Source organism: Cibotium barometz, chromosome 15 (assembly GCF_041138505.1).
Source record: "Cibotium barometz isolate CiBa-2024 chromosome 15, ASM4113850v1, whole genome shotgun sequence".
In the NCBI taxonomy this organism is placed as follows: Eukaryota; Viridiplantae; Streptophyta; class Polypodiopsida; order Cyatheales; family Cibotiaceae; genus Cibotium; species Cibotium barometz.
In genome coordinates this window covers 22,880,071-22,902,257 of record NC_141060.1, presented here as the reverse complement: position 1 = coordinate 22,902,257, position 22,187 = coordinate 22,880,071, and the positions used below count along the sequence as shown (strand labels likewise).

At 45.8% G+C, this 22,187-nt stretch overlaps 1 protein-coding gene across 4 annotated transcripts in view; it reads right to left on the bottom strand.

The window, feature by feature from the left end:
• Nucleotides 1-22,187, bottom strand: part of LOC147631077 (phenylacetaldehyde reductase-like) — a 56,760-nt gene that overhangs the window by 2,510 nt on the left and 32,063 nt on the right. For 3 of the 4 annotated variants that reach the window (XM_086809404.1, XM_086809403.1, XM_086809405.1), the window contains exons 4-5: nt 15,929-16,117; nt 4,222-4,384 (exon numbers count right to left, since the gene is read on the bottom strand). In XM_086809404.1, the coding sequence (XP_086665530.1) occupies nt 4,222-4,384; nt 15,929-16,117 (352 nt within the window). The remainder of the gene's footprint in view (nt 1-4,221; nt 4,385-15,928; nt 16,118-22,187) is intronic. The other variant, XM_086809406.1, reaches the window with a different exon arrangement.

The following is a 22,187-nucleotide window of genomic DNA, read 5'->3' as shown; positions in this document are numbered from 1 at the left end:
AGTGTAGAGTCTACACTCTAAAATCTATTTGTTTTGTGGGTGGAGTTTGGATTTTGAATTGCTAAGTTTAATTATTTCAATTTATTGTTCTATGACTTCCTCCCCCTCCTGTTGACGTGGCGTTTCCGTAAACACCACCCCCCCCCCCCCCCCCCCCCCCCCGAAAATTCCGTTTCCGTTTCCCAGTTTCCCACAACTATGATCAGCAGGGTGATTCGGCTTGGTGGTATGGGGCGCAAAGTTAGGGTCATCAGCTCACGGCAATCTAACCTCACGCTTGGGGGTGGTTCAAGGTTGTAGGTGTGGCTGCACCTGTTGAATTTGAAGCACTAGAGGTGATTGGAGATGAAGATGTGGAGTAATTTAAAGGGTTGAATTGAGTTATGGATTGATCATCCTTGACATATGCATCAAAATCTTCAAAACCAATCACTATGGGAATGGTTTTTGAAAATCTTAAAAATCATTCACTAACACGTGTAGGTTATTTTACATAGTCTTGTTCTTGAAAGATCACATCCACTTGTGATGATCTTTCTATCATTGATATGTAAAAGTCTATAGACCTTACTCCAATGACTGTAAACCACAAATATGTGAACATGAGTCGGTTAGGTTACATAGAGTTGTCTTCTTGAAAGATCACATCCACTTGCGAGCAGGTGTTTTGCTTCTGGGCTGTTCTTCATTGGCAAGAGTAGGCACTTCTAGTCTTCACCTTCCAAGAGGACTCGATGGCAGCTGCTCCGTCATCCCTGGCCAAGGCTGTCATCCCTTGCCTATTTTCAGAGGCGGACCTCCAGCTCTTATCTTTGACAGTTTCCTCCCTTGCGGCCCACTTCTTTGGTTTGCAAGATTGTAGGGCCACCCTGCGCGTGGACAAATCCGGGATTTTCTCCAGGCAGACCTCATCAGTGAGCCAGGTAAAAATCACTGGCATCCATTTTGTAGTCAGGTTGCTTGAAGACTGTGTGCAGGACTTGTTTGAAATACTGTGTAGTAACTCCAAAATTTGAGCCTTGTACGTCCCTGAACTAGAGTGGATCCAAATAATGATGATGCTCTCTTACCTCATTACAACTAACATTCTAGGATGAGCCACACCATTCTAGTAGACCTTCTATCCCACCTCTTGTAGAAAGATGCCTTAGTTTAACAAGGTTTATCTTGCATACGCACATCCTCCTGTAGAAAATTAGCCGACATTCCAATGCTTAGTTCTGGCATGCATGGTCCTTGTAAGGAATAACCTCTGTTTACGATAGCAAATGATTCATTACTACCTTTCTCATATGCAAGAAAGCCATGTGTAGCTACACTAACCAAACAAGTTAGGAATCGGTTTTTGATTTTTCAGCTCTACGTGGATATAGTTAGACACTACATTTGAAATTAACATGTATCACCATGTCTTGCACTAACTAAAAGGTAGATTGCGTATGGATATGTTGGAAATAAGTGCACACTAGGTGTACTATTTCTCTAGTCTAGTTTCAGTTGAGTCTTTGTGTCTTGCCATGTGGCACCTCTATAATTGTCCCATAAGTCAGTCTACTCTATCTTGTACTTCTCACCTATATATTGTGGGTGTCACATCAATGAAAGTATCAATCTTGTGTCTTGTCTACACTCATCTCAAGGTAACTCTTTGTCTTTCATTTGTGTTCTTGTTTCATTTCTAGTCTGCTCTTGCTTTCATATTTTCTACATGGTATCAGAGCAGGTTTATCCTGGCTCCCCTCATCTTTGTCCCTGTTTCCTGTGAGCGACTGCAACAAGCTGCCGCCTTTGCTGTTGGCCGCCGCTTAGCTGGGTGCTGCCCCTGCTCTTGGTAGTCGACCTGCTACTGTAGCAGCCCAACAACTAGCTTCTGTCCTCTAGTATTGCACATGCAGCTCGTCATATCAGTAAGCAACCCGCCGGCCTGAATTTTCTGTCCACCCACTTTCTTGCTGTCCACCCTGTTCAGGCTCATACAGCCCGCTGTACTGTTGCTGCTCTCTTGGCTGCCTTCTTCATCGACTCAAGGGTGCGCATCATCTAGAAGCAGCTGCAGATCGACTTTCCTCCTAACGAGCTATTTGCTGCATTCAGTTCTGCCATCGCTTCCTCTTGAAGAGTCTACAAGGTACTGTGCATTGTCTCCTTCAGTTTGCTGGTCAGTCCATTTCTTATCCTCATATCTACAAACTGCTAGTTCCTCATGCTTCGATGGGCTGTCACATGCTATGGCCTTGACAAGTGGTGAGAGAGCCAGCTTCTAAAAACAGTTTGGATCTCTTCTTTCATTCATTTCTGCAATCTTGTAAGGGAATAGACACTGCCCTTGCATTTTAGCAAGAGGTAAGACCTTCCCACATGGCCTCTTCTACTCATTCTCTCATGTCTATCGACAAATTCAATGGGTCCAACTTTCATACTTGGCAAATCAAAATCAAGTGCCATCTTATGAAAGAAAGTCTTTGGGACGTTGTTCACCATGCTGCTCCCGAAGATTCCGACATTGAGCAAGTTATCATTTATGCTCCCACTGCCAAGAATGACAAAGCCTATGCTATCATCTTGCTCGGTCTTGGAGATGATTACATTCATCACATCTCCGACATACAGTCTGCTTCTCGAGCATGGATCACTTTGGATACCCTTTTTGGACCCCGCTCTAAAAACTCTAAGATTGCGCTTATGATCTCATTCTTTGATCTATATATGCAGGAGGGAGCTACTATAGCCTCTCATGTCAATTATTTTCGCAGTCTTATGGTTCAGCTTGCATCAGTGAAGTCCCCCATCTCCGAAGATATTGCTATTGTTGTGCTTCTCAAAAGCTTACCTGACACCTATGCTACTCTTGTCACTACCTTCAAGTATCACAATAATCCTACTCTTGAAGGTATCATCAATGCTCTCCAAGAAGAGGAAAGAACAAAACAACGAAAGGTAACTGACACTGCATTTTTAGCAAAGAAAGGAGGTTCTAAGGTAAGAAAGCCTTGCACCCATTGTGGAAAAACTAATCATATGGAGAAGGACTGCTTCAAGGCTCATCCATGCACCATTTGTGGCCGTGATAATCACCGGGAGAAGGACTGCTACTCTAAAACCTCTACATCAGCCCCTGCATCTACCTCAGCCCATGTTGCTGCAGCATCTTCATCAGCAGATCTTGTTGTTCATTCCTCACATGATGAGGAGTGGGCTTTCTGATTACTTCACCTTTCTTGTCTACCACTTTGACCACCGATGATGTAGGTCAAGGGGTTCTAGTGTCTTACTCATTATGCTTTTTGACCTCTCTCTTGTCCCTACCCAAGAGGCAAAGATTGCCCTTGAGAAGGGGATGTCTTCAAGGTCCATCTGTTTGTCTACACTCAGTCTTCTGTCTATCTAGTCTTCTTGTCTATCTGTCTATTTGTCTATCAATCTGACTGTGTCTTGTTTTAGATCCATCTTGTCCCTATCCTTGTGAACCCATATGAGGAGGGGTGTCTCAAGATCTTTGTCTGTCATGTCTTCTGTCTTGTCTCTCAGTCTATCAGTCTTTATGTCTGTCTTCTAGTCTTGTCCATCTTGTCTTCTAGCTTGTCTCTCAATCCTTGTCTAATCTCTTTGTCTTGGTCTTATCTTTTGTCATGTCATAGTCTTGTCTTTTTGTCTTCCTCCTAGTGTCCACTTAAGGAGGGTGTTGGAAATAAGTGCACACTAGGTGTACTATTTCTCTAGTCTAGTTTCAGTTGAGTCTGTGTGTCTTGAGTCTAGTGCCATGTGGCACCTCTATAATTGTCCCATAAGTCAGTCTACTCTATCTTGTACTTCTCACCTATATATTGTGGGTGTCACATCAATGAAAGTATCAATCTTGTGTCTTGTCTACACTCATCTCAAGGTAACTCTTTGTCTTTCATTTGTGTTCTTGTTTCATTTCTAGTCTGCTCTTGCTTTCATATTTTCTACAGGATATAGTTAGACACACTACAACTAAAATTAACATGTATCACCATGTCTTGCACTGACTAAAAGTACAAGTGTAATTCAAACTGAGATATGTGTAACTAGCGCTTGGTGACAGCCCCAACAACAAGGACTCTAGAGAGAGCACTTGGCATGAGCATTATGATCAATACGAACCTTACAAAACATGAAGTATAAAGATGCCAAGAAACAAGCAAGAAAAACAACTACTACAAGCTAGCATTACACTAAGAGTAGATGAATGTTATTAACCTGTCAAGACTTCTAAGATAGTCTTTGAGCCTATGTCCAGAGTTGGTTGCAAAGGCCGTCCAACTACCATTCCTGGATTAACTGCCACGAGATCTAGCCCTCTCTCTTTTGCGAATGCCCATGCTGTTTCCTCGGCTAACAACTTGGATAATTGGTACCATAACTGATAATAAAAACATATATAATTGAAATTTAGACATCAACATCAGGATCATAACTCAACTTTTGTTGAACCAAGTAAAGCATTCAATAAATTCAAGTAAATCAGCACTCCTAGTCACATGTTTTCCTGATTGAAAAAGCAATCGATAGTACAAGGTTTAGGATCCCACAACACCATTTGGGCATTAATGGTAATAGTTACTTGCACATTTCTACTACCCAACTATCAGTAGTTGAATTACATCTCAGGTCCTGAAAAAGGGATAGAACTCTAACCCATGTGTAAAGGATCCTCCTACGGTGGTGTTAGCCTGAATGGCATTCTAACACAGTAAAACATGTGAGATCCAATGATGGTTAGGTCAGTCTAGCTACGCAAGGGAGAGCATGTCAGGTCTGATGGTAGTAAGGTAAATCTACCTGTGCGCAGCTGATTTGTTATAAAAGGCCAGACCAATCTTTGGGCTTGGCTCACTATATTAGGTACTGTATGCCATAAAACTGGAGGTAAAGAGCGAAACCTGTTTCAGAATGCTTGAAACAAGAGACATGAATGCTATATAACAAGCCAAAAGACTGCAAAAAATAATTTGATTAAGTACACAATTGAGGATAAACTAAATATCAATCAGATCATTTTAGACATCTCTACTTTGTCACAAGATTGTTATAAAAAGATGGAATGGCAAGAAGACCATTAAGTGCCATCTCAAATGCAGCCAAGGAGGAACCTCTCATCTATCTTTTTCTCACAGCAGCCTCACAGAACAAGAGAAGGATATCAAGATAATACACCGGATAGTGTATAATACAGATGCAAGAAGAGGTCTGGCCTTTGGAGCTAGGGTTACACACAAAAGCAAGCCAATTACACAGAGATGGTGATAGATAGAGATGCAAAGCTGTTTATTGCATTGGAATGTGTGAAGCTGAAAAGTCAACCGACATAATATCAAAATACAAATAAACATAAAATAAGTGGGTGTCCTTTCATACCAAGTGTGCTGGGGGGAAAAACCCAAAGGGAAAAAGTGCCTCTAGTTATGCCCTATTCACATGTGGCACTACAACCAAGTAATATGCCGATAAATCCTCCCTGTAGTGGCAATGTGAACTTGTACAAGGTCCGAGCAGATCACTCTCTATAGGAGAGTAAGCCCAAAGCTTTGTGAAAAGCTTCAATGTAACTATTTGGTCCTCCCTGCTCTTTTCACATAATAGAACTCATGCCCGGACACATGGACAAGATGATGGAAACATGAAAAAAGGGTTCCTAAAGTTGGAATTGGAAAAAGCACTTGTCTAGGTCAAAAAGCAAGAAAAAGCAAAAGTCAAACTTTGTTGACCAAAAAAGTTGAGGGCACCGTTGAAAAGAGCTCGTCGAACTAAGTCAAAAAGCAAAACATGGTAAAAGCAAGCATCCCCTCAAGTATTTAAAGAACCAAGCACCCTCTTGGTGGATCATAGAAAAACACTTGGAGGCTCATAGAAGAAGAACGTGGAAGAACTCCCTTGGGAAAAGCAAGAGCCCTATCTTCTACATCACCTTTCGTCTACCAGTAGCCCCCTTTGCAGCACCAACCACCACTGCTCCACCCCCTGTGAAGAAGCGCCGCCCCCAAAGCCGCCCGCCGCCAACGTCGCCGCCGCCTAGAGACGGATTTTTGCCGCCTGCTCTAGCGGCATCTCCGCCGTTCCAGAGCCAGGGTCTTTGCCTCCTGTTTGCTGGATTTTCTGTTGCCCGTTTGCTCCTCCACCACAACCTATTGGCTATTGTCTGACTCTTCCATCAGCACCTCCTTTCAGCCACCTTCTTTGGGAGGGGGATTGCAACCGCCACCTCCTTCTTTATTAGTGAAAAGATTGGATTGAGAAGAAAGAGCTTTTTGTGGATACTTGAGAACATCAGTTGGATTCTTTGGATTTTGGTACTAGCCGGGTGTAAGTCTCTTGTGGGTCATCCTCAAGGTGAGCTCGGCATCAGTTATCTTGTGCCTCGACATCTCAGAAATCTTTTCTGGAGTGACAGAGCCATGTCGAGAGTTGAGGGAGACCAAGGGCCTCAAGAAGGGAACAACTTTGAAGTCAACCCAAGACATCCAGAAGAGATTCAAGGCCACCAGTTTGTCTCTCATGAGACCGCAATCATGACATCAGCCGAATATCGAGAATTTCAAAAGTTCAAAAGGTATCTTCAAGATGAAGAGTTCCTAGCTTGGAGAGCCAAGAAGGAACAAGACTACAAAAGAGCCCAGATGTTCGAAGATTTTATCAAAGATCAGACCACCGAAGTTGAAGGTGTGGAAGTCGCCAAAGCCTACCTACGAGGTAAAGGGGTTTCCTTTAGAGAAGAACCTAGAGTCACCCGATCCATCACTTATGGAGCATAGAAAGAAGCTTCCCCTAGACCCGCTTTATCAGATATAGCTTCTTCCAAGGTAAAGGAGCCTTCAACTGGCAAAGCAGACTTCAAGCCAAGAGAGAAAAGCGTAAAGTTTGATACCTTCTGCTCAAGGGGGCTAGTCCATGTCCTCTCTGTGTCCACTCTAATGATATCCATCTTGATCACGCGGTTTTGCTCTGAGCGGGTGAGATCCAAAAATGGACAATCCAGACTATACTGAAAGGGTGGTAGTGCCTCTATCCGCAAACCATGTAGGTCAAACCATGATCTTATCTGAGCATACCAGCAATGAGTATCTCCATCCTTTGCCAACTGTATGGATGAGGTCAATGCCAATTGGGAGTACCTCTGCTGAGGGAGCTCCCATAGCCGTTGTAAAAAGGTAACTGCCTGGATAGGGCCTCGGTTACTACTGGTGCGGCACCCAGCTCAGCCTGAACAATCTCATGTGGTACTGATGATTTGCTCCAAATCATGCGGGCAATCATCATAATTAGTGGTCTCTCCATTTGCCTACATCCCTCATCCGTCCCTCTCTGAGATCTCTCATGTATGTTGGGTCCCCAAATTGGAGGGTCGGTGTGACAAGCGTATCAAATAGCCACAATTTGGTGCGTGGCTCCTGAAACTGTATGTGTGCACACTGCCTCTCAAGTGCCCCTAAGGCTGCATGCCCTTGAGCTAATCTAGCTGCTGCTGCCTCCTTCAAAAAGAAACGTTGTCCTGTGAAAGTAACTCCCAAGTAGACATATGACCTGACGTACTCAACCGGCTCCCCTCGGAAAGTGAACTGAGGCTTTGATCTCGTCACCCATGCCTGTGTGGTGTTAAACACCATAACCTTGGTTTTTCCAAGGTTCACTGTCAGATCTCTATCCGCACAGAAAGCCTGTAACGCATCCAGGTGTCTCCGTAATCCCTCCGGAGAGTCTGAGATTAGAACAATATCATCAGCATATAACAAGATGGGTATCAACACCCCTGCCAAGCATGCCCTGGGCCTCCCAATCTGTCTACATAATCAGAGACCGCATCAATGTACAGTCCAAAGAGGGTGGGCGATAGTTGGCATCCCTGCTTCACCCCTATCATGCTGGTCACCATATCGGATAGTCCACCTGGAGCTCAGACTTTGCCTATCACAGACTCATATAAAGCATATATCCCCTACTGCATATCCTCGGGTACCTCAATGTCATGCAATCTGTGCATAAGCCTGGCACGTGGTATGGTATCGAAGGCTTTGCGGAAGTCCACAAAGCAGCAGTATATCCTTCTCTTCTGTGCCCTGCCCTCTTCAATAAGTGCTCGAAGTGTCAGTATGTGATCCAAGGTAGTAAATCCTCTCCTGAAGCCGGCCTGTCCATGTGCTCGATGACCAACGACTCAGCTCGGACTCCAATATAGAGCCATATAGTTTGGCCAAGTAATGACCAATCATGATCGTCCTGTAGTTGCCTAGTACCATGGGGTCCCCACTCTTAACCAGTGGTACAATGATATGCTTTGTCCAGCTTGCTGGGAAACCCTCACAAATGGCATGATTAAACACATCTACGATAAGCGGAGCCCGCGCGCATATGAGACATGCTATCCAACTAGCCCATCATGATCCTATGCCTTTCCATTCTGTAACCTGTCTATCGCATCTAGCACCATCCGCATAGTAAAAAAGGTGCTGCTAGCCGGTCTAGCTCCCAGTGGAGGGGGGGTGGGGGGCTGTCCTGGTGCATCATATAGCTCTCTCGCATAAGTATGCCATGCCTCAGGTGCAGTAATCGGAGTACCAGGCTGTCTCTCCAGAAACATCTTCCATGCCCTCTTGCTGTCCTTTCCCAGGAAGAGTTGGTAGATCTCCTCCTCTAGCTTAGACAGATAGGCTCGTTTCTTCCTCCGCACAAGGGGCCGAAAGATCATCGTGGCCTGTCTATGCGTGTGAGTCCCAATGGCAATCTCACGCTGTAGTTGTGATCGTGTCTCATGACACTCATCATCATACCAGCTGTTCGGTGGGGCAGTGCTGCGCAGAGGGGGGGGGGGGGGGGGTTGTTAAGTGATCATAGTGCAGGGAAACGCATATGAGGCGGATGCATGTAGTACACTTGCCAATTCTCTCGTGATCTCATCCAGAGCTATGCAGGTCTAAAGCGAACAAGCCATCAGATACTGCATCTCGGTAAACCCCAACTGTCTCACGTGTAAACTGATATCTCGGGTACCTAGGTAGATGAGTGGCTGGCCCATCTCTCGGGGATCTACCTACTAGTGTGAAACTCAGGTATGCATGATCGACTGCTATGCCAATGGGCCGACTGGAAATCATGAAACCCCGCACATCAGGTATCAATGAAGGAGACCCCATCAAGTAGTCCACTGTGCTCGCTCCCCCTTTAGAGTTCCAGTGTGTGAGAGCATCTGATCCTTGCCATCTTGATAAGCCATTGTATATGACCAACCCATGTGCACTCCCGAGTGTGAGAAAATGCTTGCCATAATCTGTAATCTCCCCCTCATCCTGTGCTGATCTCTGCAACCCTACATCCTCTGCCGTGATCTCCCGGTACATACCCTCTTGAGTATCATACAGCTCTGTCTGCTCTGTGCCTGTACGTGCATTAAAGTCTCCCAATAGTAATAAGTCTCCCATGCTGGCAAACCTCATGATATCATCATATAGTGGCGTATAGGGTGACTCTCCTGATGGTGCAAACCTGGAGTGGACTAGGGGAAATTACCATACCGCCACATATAGCTCGCGGAGCCCGTCTCTGCATATTCGGACCCACATGTACCTCGCATCTGCATCTCTATGTACCACATGTATTTTGTCATGAAGCTCCTCCCTGAAAAGTATTGCCACTCCTCCAGATCCTCTGGTACCTCCCACTGTGCATGGCTGAGGGTGGAAAACTAATTCCCATCTATAACCCCGCACGTCAGGAAGCCTCTTGTTTGTGCACTGATGGGTCTCTGTATACATAGCAATATCACTATGTCTGAAAGTATCCTCAAAGTACCCTCCATCTGTTCTAAGGGCTCCGTTGCAATTCCACACTATGAATCGCAAGGTCTCATAGGCCACGCACCGTCAAGCGGGCCTCCTCTCCGTAATGATGACTTGGCCATCTCTGTGTACCACCCATTTCCCCTCTTTCCTTGCCTCAAGCACACGCGGCATGTGTTCCTTCCGATGTGCTATCTGTGCCGGTGTAAGGTCCTCATCCAAATCAATCTTTTCCCCCTTAAGGGCCATCCTTTTGGAGAGGAAGGCCTTCTTCTTCTCCAAGTCACCAAACCTGATGATCAATATCTTAGCCCTAGTTTCATCTCTGGTTACTCGCCATGCTCCGGTGCCGGTGTAAGGTCCTCATCCAAATAAATCTTTTCCCCCTAAAGGACCATCCTTTTGGAGAGCAAGGCCTTCTTCTTCTCCAAGTCACCAAACCTGATGATCAATATCTTCGCCCTGGTTTCATCTCTGCCTACTCGCCATGCTCCGGTAATGGGTACATCAGTGGCTCCAATTTTTGTTGCAAGAGCTTTTGCATCCTCTTGGGGATTTCCCTTATCTTCCCACCCAACTACATGCACATGTAAGGCACGTGCCCGTCTCTTGGCTTCCTCTTTTAATGTAGCATTTATCACCTCTACTTTATTGACTGGTGTATCCTTCTGTTTTTTTACTACTTCAATCCATGGGTTGACTTTCTCAATTTGTTTCTTTGTGGCACTGGCAATTTCAGCCCATGAATGCATTTCCTTCTCACCTGCAGCCACTTTTGCCTTACATGATTCCAAAGTATTTTGCATTTCTGTGATGTCTTTTTCACGGTCAGCCATACATGTCTTCAAAGTGCCTTCGTACGATGCAACTGTTGTGCCAATCTCCCAGAGCATGTCATCCTTCCATTTCTGCATCTCTTTTTTCATTTCCGTGTGCATCAAGGCTTGGGCTAATTCCATCTCAACCCGTACTTGGGCTTGCATTTCTCTCTTCAATTGGACATATATCTCTTCCTTCAGCGTTTCGTATATCACTTTCCTTGGGCATGCATCTGCTCGGTCCATTCCTTTTCAAGCTCATGTCGCATGGTGTTCATCTTTGTCCTTATGTGAAGCTATATCTCCTCATAAAGGGCCTCATCTCGTCGGGCCATCTTCGCAAGCCTTAGTGAGCCAGGGGACATGATCCCTTCCTTGAGTCTTCTGCGGTAGGCATTTGGTGCCTTCGTGGGGGTGTGAAAGGTTGTCTCACCATCCTGTTCTCCCTCCAAGGGTTGAGACATGTTTCCCCCTAGTTGCTGCCTTGGGGGCCTGAGCAAGGGTGGGTGGGAAAAGCGGCACAACACAAATCAGAGCAGTGAGGCGGGCTATAGAGGTGCGCACAGAGTATAGCTGAGAGGCGGGCAAAGGTGCGTAGGTTGGTGCGCACAGAGCAGCGAGGCGGGCTACAAATGTGCGCACAGAGAAGAGAGAGAGAGTGCACAGGTCAGCAGGCGCACATCTCAGTAGGCGCACTTCTCAGCAGGCGCACATCTGAGAGACACCTCAAGCGGGCTACAGATGTGCCCACAAAGTAGAGAGAGAGAGAGCTTTGATCTATAAGCAAGGTCTACACTTTGCAACATGTTTGATTTTCAGCTTGTGCCACATAATGCTGTTTACAACTAATGTCTAATGTCTCTTCCTCTCAAAAAAAATCATGTGTCGTGATCCTCTAAGGCTATTTACAATCTGCCTCCATAGATATTTTTTTCTAGATGCAGCAAAAAATCCTATGGAGGCAGATTCTCACCGCCCGGAGTAAGCACACACAATAAACCGTGCTTTCTATGCACCAAAACTCCCCGTGCGCAGCAGTACCCCCTGGTGTGTGCAGCCTATCAGGTCCCTCACGTCCTTCAACTCTTGCACGCCATTCCCTCCCTGCTGGTGCTGCTCTAGAAGGTATCGCAAGGCAACAAGCTTGCTAGAGTCGGATTCACAATCGTAGACTTGGGCTTCGATTTCCACGGCCTACTCAACGGTGTCCCTACGTCCTTCGTCGTCTCCACTGGCTCAACACATTCCTTTGTAAAGGCGGATACCATGGCTCAGGCAAGCCTACAGTTCTCGTCCACCACGCCCAAGCTTTGCTAGGGCGAGAGAGAGAAGAGAAGCATGTTGGAGCATGGGAGAGAGAGAGCAAAAAACTGCCAAGGTTATGATGTTTCAAAAGAGAATTAAATTTTCGATGATTAAGGTTAACTTAAACCTTAATATCAAAGGTTTTAAAAAAAAGTCATCACCTAATTAATGAATTTGATTTTTCACTCATTGTAGGCCCCTATTGCTAAACGCATGTGAATACATCAGATTTTTCCTTCAGGGGATATACCCAAGAAAACCTGGAGTAGTCATCGATAAAGGTTACAAAGTATACACGCTTCCCAATCGATGGTGTCTGCATAGGACCACACACCATAGTCACAGGAAACGGCCATTTTAGTCCCTAGAAACGCGTTTCTCCGTTTCAAGACTCCATCCGTTTCCATGGCCGTTTCTTGTTTCCCAAGTGATATTGTCACAAGAAACGGCCGTTTACACCCCTAAAAACTCGTTTCCCCGTTTCCATTCCTCAAACGTTTCCATTCCCGTTTCTCGTTTTTGGTGACTATGCCACACACGTCACTGTGCACGAGCTGTAATTTCCGGACAGCCCTTGTTGATCCATCTTTTGGGAATGCATTTCTGTTCATCTTACCGAATATGCACGCTTCACATACATGTTTTGGTGGCAACTCTACACATAATGCTGAAAACATGCAAATACATCAGATTTTGCCTTTAGGGGATATACCCCAAATCTGGAGTAGTCGTCGATAAGGTTACAAAGTATACATGCTTCCCAATCGATGGTGTCGGCATAGGACCACACACATCGTTGTGCGCAAGCTGTAATTTCCGGACAGCCCTTGTAGATCCATCTTTTGCGAATGCATTTTTGTGCATCTTACCCAATATGCACACTTCACATATATGTTTTGGTGGCAGCTCTACACAAGGCATGTCTTGCACCATTTGATGCTTTTGCAATAGCATTAGACTGCCATAATTCACATGCTCAAACCTGGCATGCCACAATTTTGCCTCTTGCGTGGTAGGTGTTAGAGTGGAAACCACATGAGCATCATGCTCTCTCCTGTCAAACCTATCAAGCTGGTATAACCCATGGTACAATGTGCCGGATGTGACTGCATAGCCACCCTCACGGTTTTTGACTGTGCACCTGTTGTCCTCAAAGTTCACTGCATATCCTCTTTTAGCAAAAGAGGAGACGGAAAGTAAATTCTTCTTAATCCTAGGCACACACAATACATCTGGAAGACATAAGTCTGAGCCATTTGTTGTTGTGGGGATCACCTCACCAACTCCCTTGACGGATAAGAAGAATTGTTTGCACATGTTACCCATTTGCCCTAAGGGGCAGCCATAAGCTTATCAAACAAATTCCTTTGTGAGGTAATGTGTCTAGAAGCACCACTGTGATTATTGCTAGCATCTTAGCCTGGAATATCTGGAAGGCTAGATGCACTGAGGCCATTGAGGGTACTCCTGTTCTTGTTTCTCAGTGTCTTTGCAGGATTTGGAGTGATATTATTCACACCATTATGGCTACCCGGGCCAGAATCCAAGGATCTTCGAGGGCTGCGGAGAGGAAGTGCGGCCAGTTTATGAGAGAGTGGGACATTCGTATCTTTTTTCATATCCTCTCATTCGGGACCCTGTTGGCAGCACAGGGTTCCTGATTGGTTGAGATCTCCACCTTGCTTGGTGTGAATTCATTGACACTGAAAGACATATGCTCTAATGATGCATCATAACACAAACAAGATAAGTCCACTCATCCTACACAAGATTTGTTGATGCATTATCTTTCACTGTAGGTGAAGAAGAAGAATCTACAGTCATGCCGCTTTCCTTCTTTTCCTTTGCAAGTTGCTTTTTGCACTCATTTACATAGTGACCCAGCTTTTTGCAGTAGTGACACTTGCCCTTTTTCTTGGGCTTGTCTGCATCATTCTTAGCCTTTTGTGAAGGCTGTCCCAAATAAGCCCTTGGTTGAAAATTGCTTTTGGCTTTTCCTTTGCCCTTGCCTTAGGCAACAAAAGCCCTATCACTACCACGCATGACGGAAGATTTGTTCTTCCGATTCTGCTCCTCCTATAGCAACAAACCAACCAGCTTTTCAAATAAGATTGGTTCCGGGTTTCACCACATAGATAGAGTGAGCAATGTGTGGAAATTCAGGTAAGTTTCCGGTAGTGATGATAGTGTTCTAGAGACCAACTCCTTTTCAAGAATAAACTCATCAATGTTAAGCAACTGCTCCCGAAGATCTTGGATCTTCTTAAGATGATCAGCCGTGCTGTCCCCATCTTCCATGGACACATTTTCCAACTCCCGTTTAAAAAAGGCAACTCTGGCCTGCCAATGCTCAAGTGGTGAAGGTGTTTGCCTAAGACCAAGAGGTCCTCGGTTCAAAACCCCCCTTGGTACTTCCTTGGCGGCATTGCCTACTAACGGATAACTAAGCGCCTACGGGTGAGCATCTATGGGTGGTGGAAAATCACTAACTACAGGAGGATCTTGGGCCTAAGGCCAAACAGAGGGGAAGGCAACTCTAGCCTCATTCTTAGCTTGCTACATGGTCTCCAATACATCCAAGCTCGCCGTGCGGTCCTACAAGACCTGATATGCAGTATAATTGATTGCTTTACTGACCAAGCAATCAAAGCCATTGCTTAAGCATCACGAGTATCACATCTCTTCTGCTCTTGCACATGCAGCATGCAGAGCACCACGGCCAGGTGTGTTAGGTGCTATGTTTACAGGGCGTACATCATCACCTAATACATAAACCCATAAAACTTTAGCCACAAGAAGAAACTCCATAGGGAGTAACTACTACAATCCAATTTGTTCTCTTGGGACAAAATCCCAAATACATCAACTGCATTACCAACCATAATGTTGAAATCTCTCTGCTATGAGATATGCAAACACTTGCAGCCGAGTGTGCTGTAAAAAACACCTACAGGCAAAATCCCAATGCATCGCAGTGCTCTGCCAGGCAATCACAAGTTTCTAAACAAACTTTTTGCCCCAAATACAAGGCTGTAATAAGTATTTGGAGTGTCCCAACGACACTTGCAATGCAAATCCCTGCACAATCACTACATAAATATCCAAACAAGGCCTCTAGAACGAAAAGCACCAAATTTCTATGCACCAATGGGCTGTATGATGTGCCAATTGCACATAAACACGAAAAGCCCAAAATTTTTATGCACCAATGGGCTCAAATTTGTGCCAATTGCACATAAATCACAAAAACCCCAAAATTATGTGTACCTTGTAGCTCTAATTGTGCAATTAAGCATGAATTTCAAAAAAGCCCCAAATTTTTATCGAGTCTTGTACCTGAATTTTGCACCGAAGCATGTAATTCATAATAAAGGTCCCAAAAACTGGAATGTGTGGAGCTGAGAAGTCATTCCACATAATATCAAAATACAAATAAACATAAAATAGGTGGGTGTCCTTTCACACCAAGTGTGCTAGGGGAAAAAACCCAAAGGGAAAAAGTTCCCCTAGTTATGCCATGTTCACATGTGGCACTAAAACCAAGTAATATGCCAATAGCCTTTGCTATCCCATCATATGCTATGGCATGATTGAAAGAAAATGTACAAACTTCTAGCACAATAAGAAAAAAGCCAAACTGTTTGTTATTATTATGGCATATGTAATACCTCTACGAAGAACACCCTTTGAAAAGAAAATGTGGGGTTCCATGTTAGAACACCAATACAAAGCAAGATCCTTTACGTCATGGAGTGGGTAGAAAGAAAAGAAAGAAAGAAAATTATATTAACGTCTTCAAAAGACCACTAGGATCTATGAGACCAAAAATATGTTACAAAGTATCCATGGGTTACAATGATCCTGGTAAATAACCTAAATGAAAAGGAACCTAAAACTAATAGCATCAGCTTCATACAAGTAGAGGAAAGTGCAAGATCCTTAATGTAATAGAAATAAAACTTCAAAACATAATCAAGAGAGTGACAAGAGCATCCAAGTGAAAGTGGAGTTTACCTCTCTTTCTTTGCAATAATCTTGGTCACTCCAAAAGCTCTCGTCTATAAGAGTACCTTGCTTTCTAGCTGGAGTCCGTAGCATTGATGCTATGGAAGATGTCAACACCACTCTTTTCAAAGATTTTGATTTTGCACATGCATTGAGGACGTTCAATGTGCCTTTCACCGCTGGCTTGATCAAATCTTCCTGGAGAAAAGAGACCTTCATATCACTCTCTCTCTCTCTCTCTCTCTCTCTTCCCGCCCCCCATATCCCATCACTTATTGTACCCTTTACTTGGCACACTAGGATCTAGTTTACATCTTGTATAATCTCAGAGTCTAAGATCTTAGCTTTCAGTTTTCAGTTTACTGTTGCTTTTTCTTATTTCATCCATGACGAGATTTCATGGACACAATGTACACATCATTTCGGTCTCATAGACCATTTGGGTCTTTTGAAGACGTTAATATAACTCTCTCTCTCTCTCTCTCTCTCTCTAATTGTGGACTTGGACGGGCTGTCGGCCAGCATTTACAGAGTTTTCTCCAATTGGCTGCAGCAAAGGTCCATTATTTCTCTCTCTCTCTCTCTCTCTCTCTCTCTCTCTCTCTCTCTCTCTCTCTCTCTCGGACTGTACTTCCCTTTCTCTCTCTTCTGCATACTGTCCGATAGAACTGCAGACGGCTGGAGGACTATTGGCAGGCTGCACAGGTGCAAACAGTAAGGTGCAGAAGGTACGATCAGGCAGAAGGTACAATAAGGTGCCTCGCTCATCTCAGTTTTGCGGCCTTTTCCCACCCATCCTTGCTCAGGCCCCCAAGGCAGCAACTAGTAGGGGAAAACATGTCTCAACCCCTAGAGGGGGAACAGGATGGTGAGACAATCTTTCACACCCCCACGAAGGCAATCTTTCACACCCCCACGAAGGCACCAAATGCCTACCGCAGAAGACTGAGGGAAGGAATCATGTCCCCTGGCTCACGAAGGATTACGAAGATGGCCCGACGAGATGAGGCCCTTTATGAGGAGCTACAGCTTCACATAAGGACAGAGATGAACACGATGCGACAGGAGCTTGAAAAGGAATGGACCGAGCAGATGCATGCCCAAAGGAAAGTGATATACGAAACGCTCAAGGAAGAGATATATGTCCAATTGAAGGGAGAAATGCAAGCCCAAGTACGGGTTGAGATGGAATTAGCCCAAGCCTTGATGCACACGGAAATGAAAAAAGAGATGCAGAAATGGAAGGATAACATGCTCCGAGAGATTGGCACAACAGTTGCATCGTACGAAGGCACTTTGAAGACATGTACCGCGAAAAAGACATCACAGAAATGCAAAACACTTTGGAATCATGTAAGGCAAAAGTGGCTGCAGGTGAGAAGGAAACGCATTCATGGGCTGAAATTGCCAGTGCCACAAAGAAACAAATTGAGAAAGTCAACCCATGGATTGAAGTAGTAAAAAAACAGAAGGATACACCAGTCAATAAAGTAGAGGTGATAAATGCTACATTAAAAGAGGAAGCCAAGAGACGGGCACGTGCCTTACATGTGCATGTAGTTGGGTGGGAAGATAAGGGAAATCCCCAAGAGGATGCAAAAGCTCTTGCAACAAAAATTGGAGCCACTGATGTACCCATTACCGGAGCATGGCGAGTAGGCAGAGATGAAACCAGGGCGAAGATATTGATCATCAGGTTTGGTGACTTGGAGAAGAAGAAGGCCTTCCTCTCCAAAAGGATGGCCCTTAAGGAGGAAAAGATTTATTTGGATGAGGATCTTACACCGGCACAGATAGCACACCGGAAGGAACACATGCCGAGTGTGCTTGAGGCAAGGAAAGAGGGGAAATGGGCGATATACAGAGATGGCCAAGTCATCATTACGGAGAGGAGGCCCGCTTGACGGTGCACGGCCTATGAGACCTTGCGATTCACGGTGTGGAATTGCAACGGAGCCCTTAGAACAGATGCAGGATACTTTCAGACACAGTGATATTGCTATGTATACGGAGACCCACCAGTGCACAAACAAGAGGCTTCTTGACGTTCGAGGTTAAAGATGGAAATCAATTTTCCGCCCTCAGCCACGCACAGTGGGAGGTACCAGAGGATCTGGAGGAGTGGCAATACTTTATAGGGAGGAGCTTCGTGACAAAATACATGTGGTACATAGAGATGCAGATGCGAGGTACATGTGGGTCTGAATATGCAGAGACGGGCTCCGCGAGCTATATGTGGCGGTATGCTACTTTCCCCCGGCCCACTCCAGGTTTGCACCATCAGGAGAGTCGCCCTATATACACTATATGATTGCCAGCATGGGAGACTTTAATGCACGTACAGGCACAGAGCAGACAGAGTTGTATGATACTCAAGAGGCTATGTACCGGGAGATCACGGCAAAGGATGTAGGGTTGCAGAGATCAGCACAGGATGAGGGGGAGATTACAAATTATGGCAAGCATTTTCTCACACTCGGGAGTGCACATGGGTTGGTCATATACAATGGCTTATCGAGATGGCAAGGATCAGATGCTCTCACACACTGGAACTCTAAAGGGGGAGCGAGCACAGTGGACTACTTGATGGGATCTCCTTCATTGATACCTGATGTGCGGGGTTTCACGATTTCCAGTAGGCCCATTGGCATAGCAGTCGATCATGCATACCTGAGTTTCACACTAGTAGGTAGATCCCCAAGAGATGGGCCAGCCACTCATCTACCTAGGTACCCGAGATATCAGTTTGAACATGAGACAGTTGGCGTTTATCGAGATGCAGCATCTAATGGCTTGTTCACTTTAGACCTACATAGCCCTCTGGACGAGATCACGAAAGGATTGGCAGGTGTACTACATGCATCCGCCTCATATGCGTTTCCCTGCACTATTATCCCTTCCACCCAACCCCGCAGAACTGCCCCACAGAACAGTTGGTGTGATGATGAGTGTCGTGAGACACGAGCATAGCTACAGCGTGAGATTGCCATTGGGTCTCACACGCATAGACAGGCTAGGATGATCTTTCGGCCCCTTGTGCGGAGGAAGAAACGAGCCTATCTGGCTAAGCTAGAGGAGGAGATCTACCAACTCTTCCTGGGGAAGGACAGCAAGACGGCATGGAAGATGTTTCAGGAGAGACAGCCTGGTACTCCGATTACTACACCTGAGGCATGGCATACTTATGCTAGAGAGCTATATGATGCACCAGGACAGCCCCCCACCCCCCCTCCATTGGGAGCTAGACCGGCTAGCAGCACCTTTTTTACTATGCGGATGGTGCTAGATGCGATAGACAGGTTACAGAATGGAAAGGCACAGGATCATGATGGGCTAGTTGGAGAGCACTTCTCATATGCACGAGACACTTTGGCTCCGCTCATCGTACATGTGTTTAATCGTGCCATTTGTGAGGGTTTCCTGACAAGCTGGACAGAGCATATCATTGTACCACTCTTTAAGAGTGGGGGCCCCATCGTACCAGGCAACTACAGGACAATCATGAAAACTGGTAAGATGCTTTCTGGCCACACCTTCTGGTCCTCGGCAGTTGGGACTAGAGGGGGTGTTTGTATTTTAGTGGCAGTATCTATTATACCTCATGTTATTGGGCACGGTGTTATCATCCCTGCTAGAGCACAGTGGATCTTGATCATGCATGAGGGTCAGAAATTGGGAATCTTGAATATCTATGCACCTAATGTGAGAGGTGAAAGGGTGGCCTTTTGGGACACCATTACAAATGTCATTCCCCAGGTTGATCATTGGATAGTGGGAGGAGATTTTAATATGGTTGAGCAACCTTCTGACAAGAAGGGTGGACGCGAAGGGGGTTTACACCCTTTGGAGCGAGCCCCATGGGAGAGGTTCACGCTTTCCTTTTTTGGCAAGGATTGCTGGACGGAGGATGACTTCCAGAGGAGGCCAAATTCCTTATCTTTCTCTTGGCATAACCGCAGAGCGGGGATGAGAGCATCATTGCACGTCTAGATAGGTTTTATGTGGATGATTGGTCCTTGGACAGAGGAGGCACCATTGCTATTATGTCTGGCACAACCAAATCCGATCATTGCCCCGTCGTTTTGTGTCTCAGGGAGCCTGGGGCTCGCTCGGCCTCTCCCCGTATCCATATCCCTGACTCTCTTTATCTAGATGCTGACATTTCCCTTGAGATCAGAGAGATATGGAGATCTTGTAACGGTCCTGATTCTCGTCATAACATTGCGCTAGCTCTTGAGAGGACCAGCCATCATTATCATAGCACTGCCTTGTCTAAGAAGAAGGAGGCTCTGGACAAGGAGAGAGCTATTAGGCGTAGGATTGCTGCTCTTCAGAGGGAACATGAAAAGCATCCACATGTGACTTGGATTACAGACCTGCTGACCACAGTTAGAGCAAAGCTGCAGTTGGCCATGGGCAGGAGGGCTGAGTTCGCCTTTCATGCGAACGAGGCCTTTTGGACTCAAATGGGTGGCAGATGCAACAAAGAGTTTTTTTCAGCGCACAGGCCTTCCCATAGCAGGGATCTGTGAGGTACTTGCAGGATTCACAGGGTGAGGTTCAGATTGAGCCTGATAAGGTGAGGGGTATTGCTTCAGAATTTTATCGGTCTTTGTTGACTGCAGAGGTGCCCTCCCCTCAAAGAGACGTGGCACGGCAAAAGGTTTGGGAGTGCATGCCCAGGCTCATTTACAGATGCTGTGTGTTCTTCCTTGGATGCCCCTTTCTCGAAGGATGAATTCCTTCACGCACTGCATGCTCGTTCCAGTGGTTCATGCCCAGGGGATGATGGTCTTTCTCCCTCCTCCTTTATTCTTTTTTGGGATCATATTGGAGATGCTATAACTGTTGCCCTTCAGGAAATGTGGTTGTCTTGTATGATGCCTCCATACCTCACGGAGGGGCTGATTCACCTTATCCCCAAGAGTGGGGACAAGACTGACATCAAGCAATGGAGGCCCATCACCCTCCTTGGATCTGCATATAAAATCTTAGCTAAAGCCTTGAGTATAAGGTTGCAGCCAATTCTCCAAAGGACTATCCATGATACCCAGAATGGGTTCCTCCAAGGAAGGAGTTTATTTGATAACATCTTTTCTTTCTAGGAAGCTATCGAGTGGACAAAGTCTAGTCAGCAACCTCTTGCCATTCTAGAGCTTTGCTGGTTAACCAAGTTTTGCTAGCCACGACTTGGTTTATCGCTTCGTGCTGGATTTTTCATAAGGGCTGCATTGGCCAGCTTCGTCGCCTTATTCGAAACTTTCTTTGGTCAGGGCTTGATGGAAATGCACACACCAGGGCTAGAGTTGCTTGGGAAACCATTATCACGCCTAAGCAGGAAGGGGGATTGAATATCATTGACCCTGAGGTGCAATGTAAGGCTTTGCTATGTAAGCTGGTTGTTAGGGGCTTTCTTCCAGGCACTGAGCCGTGGAAGGACTTTCTCATGCAACAGATCACGAAGTGTGTCCTTGTTCGCGGAGGTGATTGGACTCTCACCTCACGCTTTATTTTTTCGGATGCAGTTCACCGCTCCCCTTCATCCCCCCTGGTTGGGTCCCTCCTACGGGCCTGGGACTGCCTGAGGAGTCCTGGGACTGCCTGAGGAGTTTTTTGGTACACATCCCCCCGCGTTCAGTGGAGGAAGTTAACCGGCAGCCCATTCTGTGGAATGATTTGATCTTAGATGTGCATGGTAGGCCTCTTGGGGCAGCTATGCATATTCTTTGGGCTGGCTGGGAGACCCTTTGTCCCACAGTGTTGGCTTGGAAGAGATTTCAGAGCCTCACCGAGGTACATAGATTGGTTCTCACGCAGCATTTGAGAGGCTCTAGTCAGAGAATTGCACAGATTGATGCAGCCATTCCCAACCACTGGATTACTGGATCTTTTTTGGAAGACCGTCATCATTCTTGGTTTGGGGTTTTTCTGGGAGGACAGGTGTTCCTCTTCAGGTTATGGGTCTCCCCTTGCCTAGGGAGGATGATGTACCGGTCTTTTTTTCTGTACAGGATGGATGGTAGTTGGAGAGATGTGACGTACAGGACCTTATTGAGGGCCCCCAAATTTGTCCCGTCAGAGTTGCTGGCAAGTTAGGGAAGCACGTCTTTGTTGAACCCCCCCACCCCCCCCCCCCCCCCCCCCCCCAGGGATGATCACAGAGAGTGTTAGCCTTTGGTTGTATGGTGGCTGCCCTATCAGACATTTGCATTGGGACCCCGATGAGTGGGTGTGGAAGGATGCTTGTAACCCCTTGAAAAGCATGCCT